Consider the following 23,464-nt stretch of genomic DNA (forward strand, 5'->3'; position numbering starts at 1 on the left):
TTTACAAATTTTTCATTCATTTCTTACTAAATGGAACATCCATACCCAATTTATCTTGCCTGCAGAGTTGAGAATTGTGCCTTCAGACTCCATCTCTTCTTATAAAATCGGAATCAAACAACCTGCACTTTTGCTTCACTGTAGGAGGTCCTTAGGACCCAGTAGACTTCTCTCTGTGAATGATAGACAGTGCTTTAAAAGGACACGCAGAGCCCAGATGTGACAGCCTGTGCCATCCACAGTGAAGAAACAACCAGCAACTGCTACTGCAGGAGTTATAGCAGCAACCACTCTACCCAGCCCTGTTCCAGGCATAGAGAATCTAACAACATTGGGAGTATGGAACACCTTCCCAGAGGTGTGCATCTTCATGAACCTGTCTTCAAGGTGTAACCGCTTCTGCTACAGCAGGAAAGAACCTTGATTCCACAAGTGAAGCTGGTCATTGCAAACAGGAGGACAGCAGTCCTTGCTCCCTTAAAGGTGTTGGTTACAACACCAGTGTGCTACCCATGGAAGATGAACATTTGAGACAGCAATTCTGAATACCACTCAGGGGTTCTAGACCATGTCAGGCAGCTATGAAGAACTCACTGACCAGGAGGAAACTAAATCTGGCATCCCTGTCGGCCACAAAAGAATCTGATGGTGGACTGGAGTTTGGTAAGCCACTTCTTCATGGGATGTTCTGAGAAGGAAGTAGATTGAAAATTGCTGGGTTTTCCAGATTAGACTTCTATGGTGAAGGGTCTCAACCTTATTCACAGAACTGTGAATGTACTTAGATCACAAAGTTTTCCAGGATAACCTGTGATCTATTTTCTTAGCTGCTTCTCCCTCCCTCCTCCCCAACCCAAATAATATGCAAAGAGAGAAAATGGTTTCAAATTCCTGTTGGATTGGTATGAAGCTGTCAGTTGGGAAGCACCTTGAGTTGGAAATAATGAGAATCATCAGAAGTTTTTTTTTTTATGAAGAGAAAATCCCATTTTTATTTCAAATGGATCTTTGGGCCTTTAACAAAAAGGGATCTCTTTCACATTTTCCTATTTTAATTGTAGGATGTTTTAGGTTATTGACTTCCAGAAAAGGCAAATGTATTTATGAATGTTGTTTTGTATAAGGCATTAGTGAGTTAGAGGCATTAGAGGCATTAGAACACTCACCTCTGTTAAAGAAGGAAGAGTTTGAACTGAAAGGAGTGTCAAGAACTATGAAAATGAAGATGGTGAAAAAGAATTTATCTCATCTTAGGAGTGAATTGAAAAATTGCTTGGATTTGATTAGTCCAGTTTAAAAAAGAGTAAGGGGGGAAGATAATTCTTATATGTTTATATACGTACCAGATCTATTGTCCATCTGCTGCTCAAGCATTCTAAAAAGAAGATTTTAAGGCAAATCATACTCTAAGCAATCGTAGTGACCAAGTGTATGAAAAGGATCTATATTACAGAAAAACCAAATGCATAGGTACAGAATAGGTAGTACCTGGCTCAACGGTAGTAACTGTGAGAGACATCTAGGTGTCACCGCTTGAGTATGAGCCAGCAATGTGCTGCAGCTGCCAAAAAAGCCAATTCAGTCCTGGGCTGCATCAACAGAGGGATAGCATCAAGATCACGAGATGTAATAATACTGCTTTATACTGCATTACTGAGGCCCCACTTGGACTACTGCATCCAGTTCTGGTAACCATGATACAAAAAAGATGCTGAGACCTTAGAAAGCTTGCAGAGAAGAACAACAAAGATGATAAAAGGTCTGGAGTCTAAATCATATGATGAATGGTTGAGGGAGCTAGGTATGTCTAGCCTATTGAAGAGGACAATGGGGGTGGGGGGCATGTAACAGTCTTCCAGTACTTAAGGGGCTGTCCCAGAGAAGAGGGGATTGACTTATTTTCCAAAGCACCAGAGGGCACGATAAGAACTAATGGACAAAAGAGAAATCCAACCTATAAATAAGAATAAATTTTCTGATAGTGAGAACAATTAATCAATTGAATAATTTGTCTTCTTGGGTTGTGGGTGCTCCATTACTGGAGATTTTCAAAAATAGTCTGGACAACCATTTGACTGGGATTGTATAAGGCAGGGGTGTCCAAACTTGGGAACTTTAAGACTTGTGGACTTCAACTCCCAGAATTCCCCAGCCAGCATGGCTGGCTGGGGAATTCTGGGAGTTGAAGTCCACAAGTCTTAAAGTTCCCAAGTTTGGACACCCCTGGTATAAGGTGTCTTGCCTTGAATAGGGGGTTGAATTAGAAGATCACTACAGTCCCTTATAGGCCTAGGATTCTACTTTCACAACAACAGAAATTAAAATTATGGAACTATTTTTTTTACAAAACTAAAATAAATAATTCTTTGTTTGAGAACTACAGGGGTTTCCCCCCTCTCTTTTACATTCTTGGTGAAGAGTTGTTTTCCTTTCTTCTTTTTGGTAGGTTTCAAAATTAATGCTATTGTGGATCTCTGGATTTGTGGGAAACCTTTGTCTTATAGCTGCCATAGATAGAGATACAGAGTTTCTGAACGGACTCTAAGTTATTATTACTCTCTTCCAGGACTGTTTATTGGCGAAGAAAAGGCAGAAAAGTAGATAGGTAAATAATGCAAGAAAGTAGATAGGCAGATAGTGTCAGGCAGTGCAGGAAGCTATTCATAAGAAATGTGAATATAATTGAAGAAAGTTTCCAGTACAGTTCATTTGCCACTAGAAAGGCAAGTTGTTTTTTATTTAAGTTTTAAAATAAAAAACTTAACATGGATTGCCTCTTCAGAATACGATGAATATGTCTCTTCTCCTAGCCCCAGCCTCTCTTCAGCATTTTCTTCTTAATAGAGTCATTTCAATGAGAGTATCTCAGTGGTGAGACCTTAGACTAAAGTTTAATACTCCTTTTCATCCACTTTATACATGCTGTTACCATGCCAGAATGAGTCACAATTGAAAACTTCCAAGAGCGCTATTGTAAGGAAACAATTAGGCTCTCAAGAAATTCATTTCCAGGAGAATACCAGGTATAATAGACTACAAAAATCAGGATTAATAATATTTTGACGTGATGTGGAACAGTTGCTCCACATAAAAGAAGTTATGAGGACTCAGTCATTCTTTCTTTAATATCCAATTCCCTCTATTGTCAAAAACCAAACATCCAAAAGAGGGAAGAGCCAGATGTGTATAGTAGTAATGGTTTAACACATGGTATGAGGGTCAAGGGTAGTGACCACACTGGTGCTAGGAACCAAGGGTCTGGAGTAATCTCGTGTTGTGTCACTCTGTTAATGCCTGTCAGAATGCCAGAGGGTATATGTCAATCAAATATTGAATAGAATCCTTGACTTGATGGATACCTCAAAGAAGGGATTTTGGCAGCCGCATGGAAAATGGTCTGCTCCTGCCTTTTTCAAGGATATTTTTGGTGCGCTCCTTGTTTTAAGTTTCCAAACTTATCCTTTGCAATTCTATTCATTTTTCATGTACCTTTGTCCTCACCACAAAAATAAAATGATTTCTGCTTTTTTCCCCCACTTGTTAAACTAACCTGAGACTTTATGACCAAGGACCAAGAAGATGAACAGAAAGGGATGGTGCTGAAAGAACAGTCCATTTTACATGCCCAAACTGTTGTTGAGTCTTGCAAGGGAACTGCTATTAACTTGCCTAGAATAATATTGAACGTGATTCAGTAGTGGGATTCAAAAAAAATTTTACTACAGGTTCTGTGGACATGGCTTAGTGGGTGTAGCTTGGTGGGTGTGGCAGAGGAAGGATACTGTAAAATCTCCATTCCCTCCCAATCAGCTGGGACTCGGGAGGCAGAGAATAGATGGGGTTGGGGCCAGTCAGAGGTGGCATTTACTGGTTCTCCGAACTGCTCAAAATTCCTGCTGCTGATTCTTCAGAACTGGTGAGCACCTGCTGAATACCACCTCTGACGTGATTGGGATAAAACTGGCCTTTTTTGCACTTGTATTATTTTGACTTAAATGTGCCAAAACTGATACTGAAACTCCTTACTGTTAGAAGAGAAATGGATATAACTGTGTCTTGTAGCTTCCTTGTCACAATAAACACCTTCCCTATCATAATAAAAAGTGTTAGGAAGAAGCTTTGATTGATCAAAGGCAGATAAAGTACTAGATGTCTATGATCTGACATGGTGCATGGAAGATTGGCCTTGGGACAGAAGAGGAGCAAATGGTAAAGAGCATGAATTCACAAGTGAAATGAAAGAAAGAAAAAAAACCAGACATTCCCATGGCTGTGACAAAGTTTAAGCCTATTCATCCATGCAAATGATAAAACAATGAAGGTAAATCTGAAAGCATGATCAGTATTAGGATGAAAGCTTGAGAGTGTTACTGAAAGCTATAAGAATGATGAGAGATTCTGAATATGGGACACATAATTTTTGGCAATGTCAAGAGCAGAACTTTGGGTGAACAAAATGACAGTACAAGGAGAACAGTTGCAAGGAGGAAAACAAATAAATCTTTTTTACGGTCAAAGACCAGCAATACGCATTACTAGAGGAAAACAAATGAAGATTATTTGGGAATTGGGAAGACACAGGTTTAAGTTAATCCTCACCTCATTAAGCTCATTAAGTGATTTTGACTGACAATATCTTTTATCTAACAGGCTGATTGCTGTATGAAAAATTGAATGAGAACTTGCTATGAACACTTACTTGAACTCTGGGAAAAGAAGCAGAATAAGCCTAACAAGTAAATATTCAATCCAGGAGATAAATCTCATAACAACTAATTAGCAATATAGTTTCAGGACAGAGCAGTATTGGAAATAATTATTGTGGCCTGTTCCTTGCCGATGAACTTGATAAGGTTTATCAGGAAATTCCCTCCCGATCTCTTAACGGAAATGAAAGCAGCAGTGAATAACTGCAAGCAGTCTTCTTGGCACAACATCTTATACCAGTGCAAGCGATGACTTCATAATGCAGATTCCTTCCTTTCTCTTCCATTCCTTTCAAGAGGAAGCTTGTAAAAATTAGGATGAAATCTGTTTTTGACATTACAAGCACTGAATTAGTACAAATCAAAGTATTAGCATAAAGCATGAACTTTCATAGACAATGGGTCTTTTCCCTTTTCGTGCTTACCATGTGTTTATATATTCAGTTTATAACTTGGACTTGCCTGGGTAATGATGTCTTTCTGCCATGTCCTCATGATGCCACATTCATCTTGACCCCACCCATACCTGAAACCGCTTGGAGCCTTTCTTAACTATTCTAGTTATGATGTAATTCCTCCCCCTCACACACACACCCCGAAGTAGCAACAGCATACAGCAATTTTACCAAGGGTACTGATTGTTGCCCCCTGGGAGTGGGGTCAACTCTATTTAACCACTTGAGACTGGTGAAGCCACGTCAGTTCTCCCCCTCTGGCACAAGGTGTTATCTTCTAGGGCCATGCTATACAGACACAAAAGGATTGTAATCAGTGGTGGGATGTGGCTGGTTTAACAACCGGCTCGGTAAGTGCATGCTTTGCACCCATGTGTGTTTTACATGCGCGTGCAGCACTGAAAATGGAGCATTTAGAAACTCAGATGATTACCTTCCAAGTAAGCAATGGTAAGTAAAACAGCTGGGGCTGGAGAAATCAACTGTGCCATGCGATTGAGATGAGCTAGAAAGCATAAGATAAAGCACAGGATAGAACAGGAGCAGGTGGGCAGGCCCAGCTGATCGTCAGAGCAAATTGGTTCGCTCCCAGATGATCATCAGAGCTACCGGATCACCGGAACCAGTCCGAACCAGTAGAATCCCTCCCCTGGTTGTAATCTTTTAAACATACCTGAAGTTTGTATTTCCAGACATGCCTTAATGCACCATTCCATCCTTTTTAGCACATGTCTACCAAATATCCCCATGCAAAATCTGGGCTGCATCCCCCCAATGAGCAATAACGCTGCCTCAAGTGGAGTAGTGTTTCTTGTTTTATAAAAGGCAAGATTTTGATGTGGGCAGCAATAGAGGGTGTGGTCTCTCACAAGTCATCACAGAGTCACTAGGGAGTTCGTATTTCAAAAGAAAGGGTTTTTTAAAAATGAATCTTAGAAACCATTCCTTACTGCTGCCATTGTCATTTCCAAGCACTTTCCCCCATCATTTCTAAAGCTATCACATAGTATTATAGTGTTATGACACTTCATTGAACGCATATATGTAATCAGTTTTTCAGCACTAGTTAAAAGATCAGCGTTAAAATTAGTACTACAATAGAGCTAATTGAAGAATTATAGCAGCTTTAGAAATTTCTTTGGTTGAACTGAACTTCCTTATTTCCTGCAGCTATGTCACAGTTATTGGTGTAAAACACAAATAAAGTGCCTATGCTTAGTGTAGGAAATCACTTGGAATTTTTCTTGTGATCACAACAGAACTATTTTAAAAATTAGGCTTGGGGGCTAGCCACAACTTTGCTAATAGTGTTTTATGCTGTCCTTTTATGAGAAGGGACAGAGAGCTGAAATTCGACTTTGAAGTCCTGAAAAAAAAAATTACAAATGGATTTTGAAATTCGTTAGATATTTTCTACAGGCTGGTTTCTTATTTAGTCAGCTAGGCTAGAATCTTGTTTTTAAAATCAGATAAAATGTTACACAGCTTATAAACAAAAATGCAGAGTTACATTTGCTGTACAGTTTTCCATACTATTTCAGAATGTAGACCTATATACAACTAACTGAAGACTGAACGAATAGTAAACTGAATAGTAAACTGAGAATAAACCATTGAACACAGTGAGTAGGACATCTCAGCAGCCATGAGTTACTATTACATAGTAACTATCTGAAAGGATCCATTTTAATTGCCTCAATTATCATTGAGGTGGAAGGAGAAAGTCACAGCTGGTGTAGTAATTAGAATAACAAATAGTCTAGTGCTTCAATAATAGAGGGAAATTGTTGGACCCTAACAGAAATCTATAATGCATATTTTCTAACTACCGCCATTAGCTAACTTTCTAAAGGAGAACTGTTTACGTAAGCATGAGCTTACTTTTTTCTGTGTCTGAGATCATCCAACCCAAGTTGTTATAATGTAAAATCTAAATAAATCATGTTTAACATGGTTAAGTCACATAAATTACTCACAAAGAACTGGTTTCTCACAACCAACTAAATCACAAGCTCTACAACCTGCAGCCTAAGATGCAGTATTCAATTAGCCTTTGTATCATAGGGATACGTGTGATTTTCTTAGCAAGACTATAGAAGTAGTTCAACGATTCAAGTTAAGTAGGTTAGGAAACAGACTTTGCATGAAATACTAGAACTTGGCTATTGTACCGGTAGAATATAATAACAGAATCTTGAAAGCCAAACAAAGTTTTTCACCCTCCCCTTTTATACTAAAGAGAATCAAGGTAGGGCAACCTTGAAGTTTTTCCTCACCCTTTCCTGTCGACCCAAGTTAAAGTGATGCTTAGATAAGGATTGTTGAATTCCTCTTTCAAGATGATACCTGTGTACCTTTACAGTGATTTCCATCACTTTCTTCAAAGATTTTTTACAGTATCCCAATCTGTAGCCTATTGGAGCCCTTATGTCAGGGGTGTCAAACTCAATTTCATTGAGGGCCACATCATGGTTGTGTTTGAGTCGAGAGAGGTGGGGTGAGTGTGGCCAGCTTAACATCGCTCGTGTTGGGGGCAACTGTGGTGGCCCAAGTACTCTGCCAGCAAAAACAGACTCCCAAGCTCTGTTTTTGGCTGGACGGCCTCCTGCAACCCTCTGCTAGTAAAAACAGAGCTTGGGAGGGCCGCGCACAGTCCTCACAAGCTCTGTTTTTGGCTGGGACAGCCTCCTGCAACCCTCTCAGGAAGCCCTCCTGAGCTCCATTTTCGCTTGCAGAGGCACCACGGGCCAGTTCTTCACTGTTCTGCTGACAAAGGCACCAAGGGCCAGACCTAAGCACCCCCACGGGCTGGATCCAGCCCGCGGGCCTTGAGTTTGACACCCCTGCTTTATGTGATGCAATCAAGATATCTCACTGAAGGCAATGAAATTTCATTTCATTCTATCCCGCTCATTATTTTGTTAATGCTTTTTTAAATTTTCTTTTGCAGGAATTGAAAGATACCAGAAAAAGACACAGCCATATTGACATGCAACTTAGGTATCCCCCCGGCATCTCTTGGTAAAGGGCCAGGCTGCCTAGAAATAGACTTCCTCGGAATGATGGTAAACAGAACTAGGCTTAACTCTACTCATGGACTTGATGCTTTGGGGGTATCCCAGTTCCAGGAGGCCATTGGTGTTTTCTTCATGGTTATGCTGAGTGTCATTGCTTTGGTTGCCAATACAGCAGTAATGGTTGTTATTCTCAAAACGCCTCTCCTGAGGAAATTCATCTTTGTCTGCCATCTCTGCCTGGTAGATCTGTTGTCAGCAATTTTCATCATGCCACTGGGGATCATCTCCAGTTCCACGTGCTTCAACCGAATTTTGTACAGCATCGCTGAGTGCCAAACACTAATCTTCTTGAATGTTTGTTTCATCAGCGCTTCCATCCTCACCATCTCTGTAATCAGCATTGAACGATACTACTACATTGTCCACCCTATGAGATATGAGGTTAAAATGACAACTGGGCTGGCCATTACTGTGGTGGTTTTCATTTGGATTAAGTCTATGCTGGTTGCTGCACTGGCGTTAGTAGGCTGGCCCCAAGACAATGGTGCAAGCAGTGCCAGTAAATGTACTGTTAACTGGAGCCCTGGAGCCCACAAGAAGATTTTTGTGATAATCTTCAGCCTTCTCTGCTTCATATTGCCCAGTTTGATTATCTTTGCAGTATATGGTAGCATCTACAAAGTGGCCCGCATTGCATCCTTGCAGCATATTCCTGTCCCATCCTGGACAGCTGCACCCAGACAAAGGTCAGAGTCCATCCACAGTCAAGTCACCATCATCACTACCAGGAATGTGCCTCCAAGACAGTCTCCTGAACGCTTTTTTGGTGGGAATAAAGCAGCCCTGACCTTGGTGCTGATCGTAGGCCAGTTTCTCTGCTGCTGGCTTCCTTTTTTCTCCTTCCACCTCCACTGCTCCTTCCATTCTGCCCCTTCGGTCCCTGATTCCATTGAAATAGTGGTGACCTGGCTTGCATATTCTTCCTTTGCGATCAACCCTTTCTTCTATGGATTGCTAAACCGTCAAATCAGGGAACAGCTGGCCAAGATGAGACGACACTGCCTCAGTAAGCCTCTGAACCAGGACTTTTGTATCTCCAGCCCAGAAGGCTCTATTCATGAGAATTTCCTGCAGTTCCTTCAGAGGACTAGTTGCACGTTTGATAACCATTCCAGCTATGCTAATTCCAGCCCCAGGAACACTTTGGACCAAACTGCTTCGGGATGCAGAATCCCAGGACAAATCCCAGAAGAAACCAACTGAAGGAAGAATGCTGCATTGTGTTTTTTTGTCATTTCCCTATTTCTTTCCTTCTGGCTTTGCATTTGTCTTCTTCTGCACTGAAAATACTGAACAAGCTTTCCTTAGGAGAAGGATTGTCAGCTGGGCAATGGCTTTCTCTTAAGTGTAAATGGAAATGTACTACATGAGTTGTCAGCATCCTCTCTCTTTCCAGTGGCTAGCAAGAGTGTGATGACTCAGAAGCATAAGTTGTACTAATAAGCAATTGTACTGAATTCACTGTGATAGCTGTGTGCAGAGACCTGATACCTTAACAATACTTGCAGAGACTCCAGGAAAATATTATATGTGCGGGGGAGGAGGGCTTCAAAAAACCCTCCAAAGTGCTTTCCTAAAATACAATTAACCCCAAGTCAACGCCAAGAGTGGTGTTTCTTCCTATTCACATAGTGTAATGGGAAGATTTAGTTTTATAACACAGAGCTTGCCTGGTTTGTATACTTAAGGCAAAGTCACTTTGTCCTTAAGAAAATAATACGTGTCCCAATGCTGAAGAACAGAATTGCCCAGTCTCCAAAAACACAGGCCAGTGATAGACTGCTTTGACTTCTTTAGTATGACAAAAGGGAGAAGACAGACTTGTGGGAATGATTATGATTAATGTCACAGATAAAACAACTATTCTTGCTCCCATAGTTGAAGAAAGGTAAAGTTGTAATTTTCCATAATTTGGTGCTGTACAGAGAACATTCAGATCTTGGGAAGAATTCAGAAGAAGACTAAGATAATGTTCTCTGAATCACATTCAGCATATAAGAACTGCTGTCTGTTTTCTGTGCAATAATAACTTGGGAAAAGTTCTAATACAGAGGTTTATAATAAAAAGCAGAATCCTTTACACTTGTGGTCGTTCTTGAACTTTTAAATTGCACAAAACTTCTGTGTCAATTCTATTCCCCCCTCCCCGTTCAGGACTAATCCTGAAGAAAAGTAAAATAAGGCAACCTTGAAAAAAGATTTCTTGAGAATTAATTCCATTTCTTTTGAGAAACTCTGTCACAAATCCAAACTGTCATCCTATATCCTAAATTTCCCACTTCCTCTCCAGATCGCAGATTAATCTAGAGCCTATGAATGAAGAGGGGAGGCAGAAATCTTCATACTACAAAGGAAGATTGGATCCCTTTGATTATCACATTGGTTACTTCAAATAGACAACTATTGGTATTCTTGGATTTGTATGGGCAACAGATGGTAACTGCCACTTTCCAAGGTCTTGGGAAGGCCGAGAGGAAGAGAGGGATCATATTGTAGATCTTGGATCCTCAATAAGACTCAAAAGAGAGCCATGCAGCTCTAATTCTGAATTTCTGTCTTAGTGCATCTGGAAAAATACAGTTAAAATAGACACAAAATTGGGAGAGATGAAATGGCTCATAAGAGTTGGTTAAAATGGTACAGTCCCTTTGTGCCAAAAGGCATTCCAAATGAGTTGGCGTTAATCTGAAAAGATAGCACCGGGACTAGCTTTAAGACAAGAGAGTGACTCCTTCCCATTCATTTTAAAAATGCAAATTTTTGCATCAGTAGGAATGGAGCCATCACTCAATGTGGCCTAGGGGGCAACATACTGTATACCCTTGAGCCGGCAATGGAAAATATGCCCTTGATTGGTTTGATGTGACATTTAAGTGGTGAGATCAAGATGGAGAGTTATTTTCATCAAGGCATTATTTGATTCCTGCTTATATATACTGAGTTTCACTTTTTCAAGGGCATATGCCTAGAAACCTGCAAAAAATATATCTGTAGGCTGACTACTGTAGTAAAAAGTTAAGAAGTTTACCTAAAATAAGACCTTGCAGAGTATAGTACTTTAAAAAATCTTGTTACTATTAACAATTATGTGTATCTGAACAATTCTTTGTTAATACAGTATAAGCAAAAACGTGGAGAGATTTTTGAGCAGCTCTTTTTGATTTTTCTGTCTCTGAAGGAGGTTTGCATTGGAAGAGTGAGCTGTGCAAAAGCAGACTTTTGAGTATCATGTTGATGGGAATGTAGAATTGTGACTCTAATGGGAACCTCCAGCCGCATCACTGAAACTCATTCAAACTGTGCTGACCTATTTGATCCACCCTTTGATGTTTTAAAGGGATGGACATCCTTGCCAGAGCATCAGCAGTGGCATGCCAATTGCTCATCACTGGCTCAGATCTGGTTCCATTGTGGTCCTTTTTCTGCTCGTGGGATGAATTTAGGTGAGAATGAAAGGAGTTCATAATAATAATAATAATAATAATAATAATAATAATAATAATAATAATAATAATAATAATAATAATAATAATAATAATAATAATAATAATAATAATAATAATAATAATAATAATAATAATAATAATAATAATAATAATTTCTTAGCCGCACCCTCTCCCGAAGGACTCGGGGCGGCGTACAATAAAACACATAAAAATACAAATATGGACAAAACATACATATAATACAGACGTATACAAAGAGGAGGTGGACAAATGGATGGAAACAATTAAAATCAAAATATTAAAAATCCCCTAAATAAATTAAATAAATTACAAAAATAAAAAACCCGTCAGGAGCGATATGATCAGACTATGCTTGAGCCAGGCCAGCTACTTGGAATAGGTGGGTCTTGAGCTTTACACGGAAGGAGCGGAGGTCAGAGGTAGTCCTAATATCCGGAGGGAGGTCATTCCACAGGGCTGGGCCCGCCACAGAGAAGGCTCTACTCCTAGGCGCCGCCCCTCGGCACTGTCTGGTGGACGGCACCTGGAGGAGTCCCTCTCTGTGCGAGCGAATTGGTCGCAGGGATGTATGGGGCAGGATACGATCCCGTAAGTAACTAGGTCCTGAGCCATGGAGCGCTTTAAAGATCGTTATCAAAACCTTGAAACGCACCCGATAGACGACAGGAAGCCAGTGCAGCTCGCGCAGAAAAGGTGTCACATGGGAGTACCTGGTACTCCCCATAATTACCCGCGCGGCCGCATTCTGGACCAACTGTAGCCTCCGGGTGCATTTCAAGGGAAGCCCCATGTAGAGAGCGTTACAGTAGTCCAGATGAGACGTCACCAGCGCATGAGTGACTGTGCGTAAGGCGTCCCGGTCCAGTAGGGGGCGCAATTGGTGCACCAGGCGAACCTGGTGGAACGCCCCCCTTGCCACGGCTGTCACATGGTCATCCATGGACAGCCGGGCATCCAGGAGGACGCCCAAATTGCGTGCCCGCTCCACGGGGGCAAGTTGTACGCCCCCGATGGCCAAAGATGGAATTAATTGGCTGAACCGGGGAGCCGGTATCCACAGCCACTCCGTCTTGGAGGGGTTGAGCTTGAGTCGGTTGTCATCCATCCAGACCCGTACGGCTTCCACACACCGGGACATCACTTCGACGGCCTCGTTGGGGTGGTTCGGGGTGGAAATGTATAGCTGAGTATCATCAGCGTACAGATGATATCCCACCCCGAAACCACGGATGATCTCACCCAACGGCTTCATATATGTGTTGAACAGGAGTGGCGAGAGGACCGACCCCTGTGGCACCCCACAAGTAAGGGGGCTTAGGGTCGACCTCTGCTCTCCTGCCAACACACGTTGCGTCCGACCGGAAAGGTAGGAGCCGAACCACCGCAAAACGGTGCCCCGGACCCCCAACCCCTCCAGTCGGCACAACAGGATACCATGGTCGATGGTATCAAAAGCCGCCGAGAGGTCTAATAGGACCAGGATAGAGGAACAACCCCTATCTCTGGCCCTCCAGAGATCATCTACCAACGCGACCAAGGCCGTCTCCGTGCTGTGCCCGGGGCGGAAGCCGGACTGGCGCGGATCTAGATAATCATCTTCCTCCAGATGTCATGGAAACTGATAAGCCACCACACTCTCTACAACCTTCGCCAAGAAGGGAAGGTTGGAGACAGGACGATAATTGGCCAGCTCCATAGGGTCCAGGGAAGGCTTCTTGAGCAAGGGTCTCACCACCGCCTCTTTCAAAGAGGCCGGGAGAGACCCCTCACTCAACGAAGCGTTCACTAGGCCTAGGAGACAGTCACGTGTAACCTCCCAGGATGCCAGTACAAACCAGGAGGGGCACGGGTCCAATAAACATGTGGTGGGTCGCAGTCGTCCACGCATTCTGTCCAAATCCTCGATGGCAACCAAGTCAAACTCCTCCCAGATCGGTTTCTCAAGACTCGCCACGGACGTCTCCATTGGACCACTGACAGGGACCCAATCCTTCCGGATTTGAGCAATTTTATCCTGCAGATATTTCCCAAACTCCTCTGCCCTACCCTGTAAAGGGGCCTCCCGCGGCCTCTGAAACAAGAGGGAGCGGGACACCTGAAACAGGGCGGCAGGGCGGTTCTCTGCGGATGCAATGAGAGCGGCACAATATTGACGTTTGGCCGCTCTCAATGCCACAAGGTACGTCCTTAAATGGGCTCGTACCTGTGTTCGGTCAAATTCGGAACAGGAGGATCTCCAACGACTCTCTAGGCATCTCTTGCGGCGTTTCATCACCCTTAGCTCCTCGGTAAACCAAGGGGCCAGGGTGGATCGTTGCCGCCAGAGAGGCCGCAAAGGCGCCACCCGGTTCAAGGCCCCGGTAGTCGCATTATTCCACGCGACCACCAGGTCCTCTACCCGGGGGTGGGTCAGGGTTACAGGAGGTGGCCCAAGCTCCGTCTGGAACCTATCTGGTTCCATCAGGCGCCTGGGGCGGAACCATCGCAATCATATATCTCCCAGTACTTACCAGAAGTAGATTTGAACAGCAGATCAGCAGAGTTGGTGCTGCTCAGAAGCAGGATGAAAAATATGGAAGGACATCAGATCAGGACTAGGGTTTATCTTGCTATTCCTTCTGCAGTTTCCTCTGTGCTTGTATCCTTCATACCCAACTTGAAGACCCATTTATGAGCCAAGGATCATAAGACTGCCTCTTTGCTTTCTCTGTCTGTGACCCAAATACTTTGGTTATAGAAATGCATAATGGATATAAAGAGCTATGGAGATTCCAGTAGTCCTCAAATTACAACCATTTGTTTAGTGACCGTTGAAAGTTATGGCACTGAAAAAAGTAATTTATGACTGTTTTTCACTCTCGTGACCATTGCAGCATCCCCATGGTCACATGTTCAAAATTCCGATGCTTGGCAAAACTGGTTCATATTTATGACAGTTGCAGTGTCCTGGTGTCATGTGATTGATCCCCTTTTGCGACCTTCTAACAAGCCAAGCCAATTAAGCAAGATTCACTTAACAACTGGATTACTAACTTAACAACTGCAGTGATTCGCTTAACCACTCTGGCACGAAAGATTGTAAAATGGACCAAAACTCACTTAACAACTCTCACTTAGCAACAGAAATTTTGGGCTGCATTGTGGCCGTAAGTCGAAGACTCTCTGTATTTAAAAAGGATACTCCATTAAAAAAAGAAAGAAATTGGCTCAGTCCTAGACTTAGGATTCTGTCTATACTAGGTCAGAGTCTCTCCCTTTCTTAGAGTTTCCATTGGCAACTCTACTGGCACTTGCTTGTCTAAGAGAGCAGATTCATTTAATCTGGAGTGGGCAGGGAATAAACCCAGGCTATCTTCATACACGGTGGGTGCCCGCTCAGGACCAGTAAAATTCTGTCTCTTATTTAATATTACTGTGATTGCAGTGATGGCTGCAAAAGAATTGTAGTTGGAGAAGTCCAAAGTTCTGAAAAAGGAGCTTTGGCAGCCTCCATCAAAATAACAAAATGGTTGCAAACAGCAGTTGTATGAGCAGTGAAAGATCCTATCTTACCAGAGGTGGATTGCTTCTGGTTTGGCCTGGATCGGGCGAACTGGTAGTAGCGGCGGCGGGAGGCTCCACATGCGAGTGCAAACGTGTGAGTGCCCCCGAACCGGTAGTAAAAATATTAGCAACCTAGTGCTGTCTCTTACGGCCTTTTAGTGTTGGAAGGCAAAGGAAGAACAGTTGTTTCTTCCTTCTCCAAAGTCATTCAAGAGCAGGCTGGAAATGGGGAGGCTGCTTTAGCTTTCTCTCAGTTCAAAACAGAATTGCTTGGGGAAGGGGGAGGGCTTCCACAAAGAAAACCTGCAAAGGATATGGAAATAGGATGCTGGGGGCATTTTTTTTGACTCATTCAAGAGGTGTTTTCTTCTTCACTTAGTTTGACCCAGCTACCACAGTAGAACGTTCAGTGGGAAAATCCTTTATATGCCCTTTTTGAAGAGTTCCTCCCAAAAGCCTTCCCTTTAATGTTTAATTATCTGGAAGGGTATTCCCTGTACAGTATAGAAATAGCACCTTGGATTTACAGGGACTGAGTAGCCGGTCCCTTGATGATAGCCACAAACCTCATTTCCTCTTTCTCTCCCTTAAGCCTTATTTACAATGCAAAGTGACAAACATCCTTCTTCTTTCCTGCTGTAATTCAAGCCTTGAGAAAGTGGAATGCTAATAGAAAGTCCATTGATTGGACATACATATTCTCTCTTTCTCCCAGATATTTTAATACATATAAAGCTCAAAATGTTGTTTCAATGTATTATTTCTCACTAGTTTCTCCTTTCTGTGACATTAAGAAGTGTTGGCAAATTGTGAGAACTTTGAAGCTACCTTTACTAATGAGCTAAGAACAATACCCTTTCTCTCTCAATTCCTGATAAATATGTCAGATTTGGGTAGCCGAAAGAAAAAACTAAAGGAAAAAAGGCTACATGATAATAAAAAATATCCAACAGGTACTTTAAAAAGTGATTTACTATAGCATATGTTTTTTGCAGAGTAGAGAAAGAAAGACTTTCTTTCTTTAAAGCTCTTTTATTGAGAATCCTCTCTTATTGAGGCACATCCAGGAACATGAATGAGTCAATTACTGATAACAAAAGATGAACTGCAAGAGTCACAGGCAATAGAAGAAAATATTTGTACCAATAAAGGAAAATATGTGTAGCTCAGGATTGTAATGAGGGGTTTTTGGTACTCTCCGAGCTTGGTGGTTTTCTTGCAGATATTTCATTACCCAACTAGGAAACATTATCAGATATTAGCTAGCACTGATGATGTTAACTAGTTAACATAATGAAACGTCTGCAAGAAAACAACCAAGCTAGAGTGCACCAAGGACCCCACAGGAGTCACAATATTGGAGCATGCAAGATCTCATATGTGCAGTCAGAATCTTCAACGAAAGGAAAGTAAGGAAGCCTTCTGCAGCATGGTGTTCTCTATCTGTTGGAATTGCAACTCTCAGAATTCCTTGATCCCATTGTTTTTGCAGTCTTAGCCCTTTTGTCAGGGTAACAGGCATTGTGTGCCAATGTTGTTTATTGCATGGCATCTATAGTTTAATAGTATTGTCCTCATTTATCATATTTTAATTGGGAATTGGCTCTCATAGTATGAATTTTCTATCTGAATCGCAAATGACCGCCACCATTGTGGGGATCCTTCGTTCTCTTTGAGCTTAGTTGTTTTCCTGCAGATGTTTTATTATCCATTCAGTACTGATGATGTTACTTCAGGGCTGTCAAACTCACAGCCCAAGGGCCGGATACATCACATGCTAGCCATGCCCATGCCCGGTTTAGCGAAGGGGAAAAAAGTCACAATACATCACACGATGCCAACATGACAATGTGAGTTTGACACCCCTGTGTTGGATAATGAAACGTTTGCAAGCTCGGACAGCATCAAGGACCCCAGAGTTCAACCCCGAGTTACAAATATTTTCTATTGGACTGCCATCATGCCCTACACAGTGACATCAGTAACTCTCATGGCTGTAATTGTAGCCCTAGTTTGCCACCCTGTGTAAGAAAGAAATGCTTTATCTTCTGTTACTACGCTCATATTATGCAAACTAATCTTGGCCACTTCACTTGGAATCATTTGTAACAGGAGAGTACAACTTCAGGAAAAGTATTAAGTGGCTTGCCAGCTACCCCTTTCCAAAACCAGTCAACTGGAGTTAAAATGAAGAGTAAATGTGATTAAATGTATCACATGTAATTTACATGAATTAACACATAGTAAATAAGATTATTCTTGATGTACTTAAGAACTCTTACCCTTTTTAACTTTTCTTTAGAATTATAATTTGGAGGCATCTGGGGAGAAGGGCACTTCCTGCTTCTGCTGTTTCTGGGAGATGCATAGGTTGTATCCAATGGTGAAATTCAATTTTTTTTTACTACCGGTTCTGTGGGTGTGGCTTGGTGGGTGCGGCAGGGGAAGGATACTGCAAAATCCCCATTCCCTCCCAACTCCTGGGAGAAGGATATTTCAAAATCTCCATTCCCACCCACACTCTGGGGCCAGTCAGAGGTGGTGTTTGCTGGTTCTCAGATCTACTTAAAATTTCTGCTACCGGTTCTCTAGAACCTGTCAGAACTGGCTGAATTTCACCCCAGGTTGCATCGCCTCGATTTATAGTGATACAAACATTTAGTTTTGACCAGCAAAAGTGGTTTTATGAAAGGGTTGCCTGGCTTTCACTGGGTTAGTTGATTTAAGCAGAAAAGCGAAGATATCAAATCAAAGGAAGTCTGGGGAACTTTCCCCAAGACTAACATTACTGAAAATTCCCGAGTTAATAATATATGTGCTTATTTTACAGGATTTCTGTGCTGTCCCAATGGCACTTCAGAGCTCTTTTGTCTTTCCATGTGGGAAAGATGCATGGAAGCAAGCTGTACCCACAGAGGTTTCTCTATAGTGCTTCCTCAGGACTTAATCCCATATTATTGCATTTGAAGCAAATCCTTATGAAATAAATATTTTTGTAATAGAAACACATATTTAGAGGGTTCTATCTCCACTCCTCCAGCTTGAAAAGGTTCATTCCTCATGTTGAGCTGCAATTAGCTTTAGCCATGATTTGCTTATGCTCATGAGCTTTAGCTCATGATTCAGCCAGAGTGGCTGAATTGACATATTTATTTATTTATTTATTTCTTGGATTTTTAAACCGCCCCCTCTCCCAAAAAGGGACTCGGGGCGGTGTACAGTCAGTGCATAAAATACAGACATAACAATAAAATACATTTAAAATACATTAGAGGGGGAGATAGACTGTACAAGAAATAAATACCTAAAAACATCCCAATTAAAACCCCAAACCCAATTAAAATAAATCCCCGGGAGGTAAAACTAAGAAAGTGCCAAGCCAGCTGATTGAAATAGGTGAGTCTTTAACTTTTGACGGAAGGAACGGAGGTCAGTGGTAGTTCGAATATCAGGGGGGAGGTCGTTCCAGAGGGCTGGGCCCATCACAGAGAAGGACCTACTCCTAGGTGTCGCCCGCTGGCATTGCCTATGATGATACCCAATTATATCTTTTGACACGGGGCCGCCAATGAGGCTGTCAAAACCCAGTGCCTGGAGCAGAGATGGTATCCATCCAGTTCTGACTGATTCGGGAGAAATTTTGAGTAGTTTGGAGAACTGGCAAATAGGCTAGCCCCACCCCTGCTGCCTCCCAGTTGATCTTCTTTTGTTGACCTGAACAGGAGAACGGAGCTGGAAAGCAGGTTAGTGGGGTGGGGAGGGAATGGGGATTTTGCACTAACCTTCCCCCAGGAGTGGGGAGAGAATGGGAGTTTTGCAGTACCTTCCCCTGCCATGCACACAAAGCTATGCTCACAAAGCCACACCACACCCACAAAGCCATGCCCACAGAACCGGTATTAAAAAAAATGAATCCCACCACTGGCCTGGAGGCCACATGAATTTGGATGGGGAGAAATATATCTCCTCAATCTGACCAAGACAGAATGGCTGTGGGTGTTTGATTCACACAGATCTGAGGATATTCCATCTTAGACCCTGCTTACTTGATGAGGTAACAATTCGCTGTCCAAGGTTGGTACACAATCTGAGGACCTCCTTGGATCTGCAGCTGGTGTTAGCTGTAGCCAGGAAGATCTTTGCACAACTCCACCTAGTACACCAGTTGCATTCTTTCATAGATGGAAGGGTCATTCCTCAGGCATGCCCTAGTCAACTCACAGGTCCAAAAAGTGGCAGTGTCAGCAGTAATTGGCATATCTCAATATGTCCATGTAACATCTCTGCTTCACAAACTGTACTGTTGCTGGTTTGTTTCAGAGTGTGATTTGAGATGTTGGTTGTTTCCTATAAAGCCCTACATGGCATATAACCTGGTACAGGTTACCAGCATAGGAAATATGGCAGGAGACGAGGAACAGGCCATTCCCAGAGAATATTGGACCAGTGTTTGTATCAGTTTCGCATTCCAGCTCCTTGATCTTAGCCCTGATACCTGGATAGCAGACTTTCAGAAGCCGTAGCTTCCAGTTCCTGCTGACTGCCTGAGCTCCTTCAGTCTTTTTCCTGGTTGGTGTTTTTTTATTTAGCGTATGGCATGTGTTAGCCACCCACAGGACACCTGAATGGCACTACCGGGGGAGGCTCATTTCCTGTTCCTGTGCAGTTTATTCGCTCACAGGAATCAAACCGCCAATCTCAGCATAGTGCCGGCTCAGAGCTTACCATATGAGCAACTGTGGTGGTGTTCTCTGAACTTATGGTCTTGAGGGACTTCAATTTGCCTTCCCTGGCAGTGGAATCCGAGGAAGCTCAGGAGTTATGGCAATGGGCATCATGGGACAGTGATTACACACCCGTATCTGGTATTCCCGTCAGAGCAGTGGCTCAGTGATCTTTTGCTGGTGAAGCTTTTAGTGTTCCCTTTGTCATGGTCACATCACATCTTGATTACTATGGGATTTTTTGAAGCTGCAATCTACTGGGGTGAGGCTGGATCCATTAGATTGGTTCACCCCTTGCAACTGATGAACCCAGAGGGGTTTCACAGGGTAGTTGGGGATTGTTCCTGTTGCTTCGCTACATGGTCCTTCCGAAGTTTTGATTGCTGTTTGGAATATAGAGTTGATTGAGGTATTGGATTGGACCATGCCTATGTGACATCTCCCCTTTCGCAAATGCTGTCATTCTTCATGATTTAGGGAGTTGAGGGAGATGAAATGGGAGATGTCTAGAGCAGCACAGGTGTTCAACTAAGAACAAACTTGATTTAGAACATCAGTTACAATGGCAAGAGGCAGCAAAGACAGTGAAGAGGGGGCGCTACTCTGCCCGTGTTGTGTCTGCAGATTGCCACCCCACAGACTTCTTTTACAGCCCTCTTGAGTAAAATGGAGCAAGGAAACCTTTTGTAGGGATGGGTGGAAGAATTTGTTGAGCTCCTGTTGGACAAAACTGCTCAGATTTGCTCACACTTGAATGCTGGCCTTTAGGAGAATGTTGGCCCTAGGGTAGTCTTGCCTGGTTATCTGGGAATGTTCTGAATTTGTTGGACCTGAGGAAGTGGACAGGATACTTAGAAATGTGGGCTCAGTCACCTGCTCTTTAGGTCCATTCCCTTCCTGGCTCATGGAAGTAGATAGATGGTGTTGTGTGAGTGGGTCCTAGCAGTGATTAATTTTTGAATAAGGGGATTGTTTCTTTACCTCTTAAGGAGGCTTCATGTGCCCCCTCCTCAAGAAGCAATTGCTAGATCACACAATACTGGACTTTTGCCCAGTAATCAACCTTCCCTTGGGGGAAGGTGATTGAGAAGGTGGTTGTGTAATCCCTTTAGCAGACTCTAGATGCATCAGATTGTCTGGATCCTTTCCTTCAGATTTCAGATTGGGTATGGAATAAAATCAGCATTGGTTGCACTTTTGGATGATCTCTGGTAACAAAAAGACAGTGATGGGGATCTATTCCTGCCTTACTTGATTTCTTAGAAGCTTTTGATACTATTGATCATGATATCCTCCTGGACTGATATAGTGGATTGTGAAGGGGCAGTACAGAATTGTGCTGGTTCACTTCCTTTCTGTGGGGTCAGTTCCAGTTGGTGGTGATTGGAGAGGAGACATCCCCACCCTTGGTCCCTGTTATGTGATGAGTCACTTTCCCCTCCCCTATTCCACATCTATATGAGCCCACTGAGTGAACATATCTGTTGACATGGGATGAAGTATTGTCAGTATTCTGATGATAATCAGTTGTACATCTTGGTCCCTGGTGAATTAAGCAATGCTATGGATATCCTATCCTGGTATCAGGGGGCTATGAAGGTTTGGATGGGAAACAACATACATCAATGAACTCTGACAAAACTGAGTGGCTTTGGGTTCTATTCCACCAGGAGCTGTGATGATGCAGTGGTTAGAATGCAATAGTCTAGGCTGACTGCCCAGAGCGAGGAGTTCAATCCTGACCGGCTTAAGGTTGACTCAGCCTTCCATCCTTCCAAGGTTGGTATGAGGAGGACCCAGATTTGTCGGGCAATATGCTGATGTTATAAACCTCTCAGATACTGCTGTAAAGCACTGTGGAGCAGTACATAAGTCAAAGTGCTATTGATATTGTTATTGCTTTGATACTGGAAGAGGTTGCCTTTCCCCCAGCCGACTGTGTGCAACTTGGAGGTCTTTTTAGACCCATGACTCCTGCTCAAGGAGCAAGCAGCAGCCATGGCTAGGCAAGCATTTGAACGACTTCATATTGTGCACCAGTTTTACCAGTCCTGGATCAAGGAGCCTGTTCTGACCTAGGCTTCCCAAGAGCATGAAGCAAACTCTTTGTCCCCACAAAAACCCCTTGTGTTAATTTACTGTGAATTCTGCTCATTCACATCCAGCAAAGTCTTTCAAGGGAGGATTTACAGTCACAGACCTTATCTGGGTTGGAGAACTGCCAGGTCGATATCTGCAAAACTTGGCAAGGAGTCTCAAAGAGTCACAAACCAATTAAGTGAACTAACTGCCTCCTGCAAACCCCACTCCCCTTTCGCTCCTCTTTTATTTCCTCTGGGAGGGGCCATTCATCATCCACCTGTGGCCTTACTCCCAAGTCAACTCCTGTTCTTTAGCTGTTCCCTTCGTCTGGCAACTCTGCGCATGCGCACACTGGGAACAGGCTCCAGCTGTTCATCTGCCCCACTGACGTCTGACTCTGAAGGCAGCTGATAACTGGCATACGGCTCTGGCCCCCTCCCTGCCTCCAACAAAGAGCCCTCATCAGAGCCTACCTCAGACTCCAGGACTGGCCCATGTTTCAACCTCTTCACTGTCACTGCCTGGTGGGGCACAACAGAGCCCTACTCAGTCATTTTTGCCTGGTGACTGCCTGGCTGGACTATTCCAATTCACTTTACATCGGGCTGTCCTTGAAAAGTATTTGAAAAAGTTCAGCTGTTGCAAAATGCAGCATTGCGAACAGTTATATAATCTATAACACATATTACACCTCTGCAGCAAGAGCTATATTGGTTCTTAGTTTGCTTCTGGTTCCAATTCAAGACCCTGGTGTTGACCTTTAAAACCCTACATGGCACCTTATTTGAGGGGCAGCCTCAGCCAAATTTTCTCCCAGCCGGGCCACCAGATCTAACAGAAAGGGTAGCTACATTTGGTGGGTCATCACCCTTTCTTTCTTTTTCTGGTGTGGCTCTCCCATGTGGAATTTACCGCACTCCCTAAGGTGAGGATAGCCTCATCACTTCTAGACATCTGAAGGTCCATAAAACTTGGGTTATGCTGGCAGGTCTCGGGATATCAAGGGACAGATAAATAAATGAAGTGGAACTTTTACTATTAACTTTCCTCATCTATTAATCTGGTCTCAGCTGCTTTTATAGTTTGTTCGTGGTTTAGATATGTAAATAATAATGATTTTAGATTCTTGTTTAGTTTTGTTGTACCCTAACCAGAGTTACCTCCTTGTGAGATGGGAAGTTATACAAATTAAATAAATATTTAAGGGACTGCCTGCCTCCCATGAAATCTGCCTGGCTGATCCTATCCTACAAGGCTGGTGCCCTCCAGGTTCCTTTGATTGAACCATTTATCAGGATTCTGGAAGTGTGCTTTCTCCGTAGCAGTGCCTGCCCTCTGGAACAAGTTTCCCCTTCAGGTCTGGTAGATTGTGTTGCTTAGAAGAGCCGTGAAGACCTATCTTTTCACCCA

General features: G+C 42.9%; 2 protein-coding genes across 2 annotated transcripts in view; one reads left to right on the plus strand and one right to left on the minus strand.

Moving 5' to 3' along the window:
- Positions 1 to 23,464, minus strand: part of PCBP4 (poly(rC) binding protein 4) — a 97,497-nt gene that overhangs the window by 23,892 nt on the left and 50,141 nt on the right. The gene's annotated exons all lie outside the window — the stretch shown is intronic.
- On the plus strand, positions 219 to 10,360 carry GPR62 (G protein-coupled receptor 62). The gene is made up of 2 exons (XM_081935670.1): positions 219 to 663; positions 8,112 to 10,360. The coding sequence occupies exon 2, from the start codon at positions 8,221 to 8,223 to the stop codon at positions 9,439 to 9,441; it is 1,221 nt and encodes a 406-aa protein (XP_081791796.1). The 5' UTR covers positions 219 to 663; positions 8,112 to 8,220; the 3' UTR covers positions 9,442 to 10,360.

Source organism: Natrix helvetica (genome assembly GCF_964273705.1).
Source record: "Natrix helvetica genome assembly, chromosome: 1".
In the NCBI taxonomy this organism is placed as follows: Eukaryota; Metazoa; Chordata; class Lepidosauria; order Squamata; family Natricidae; genus Natrix; species Natrix helvetica.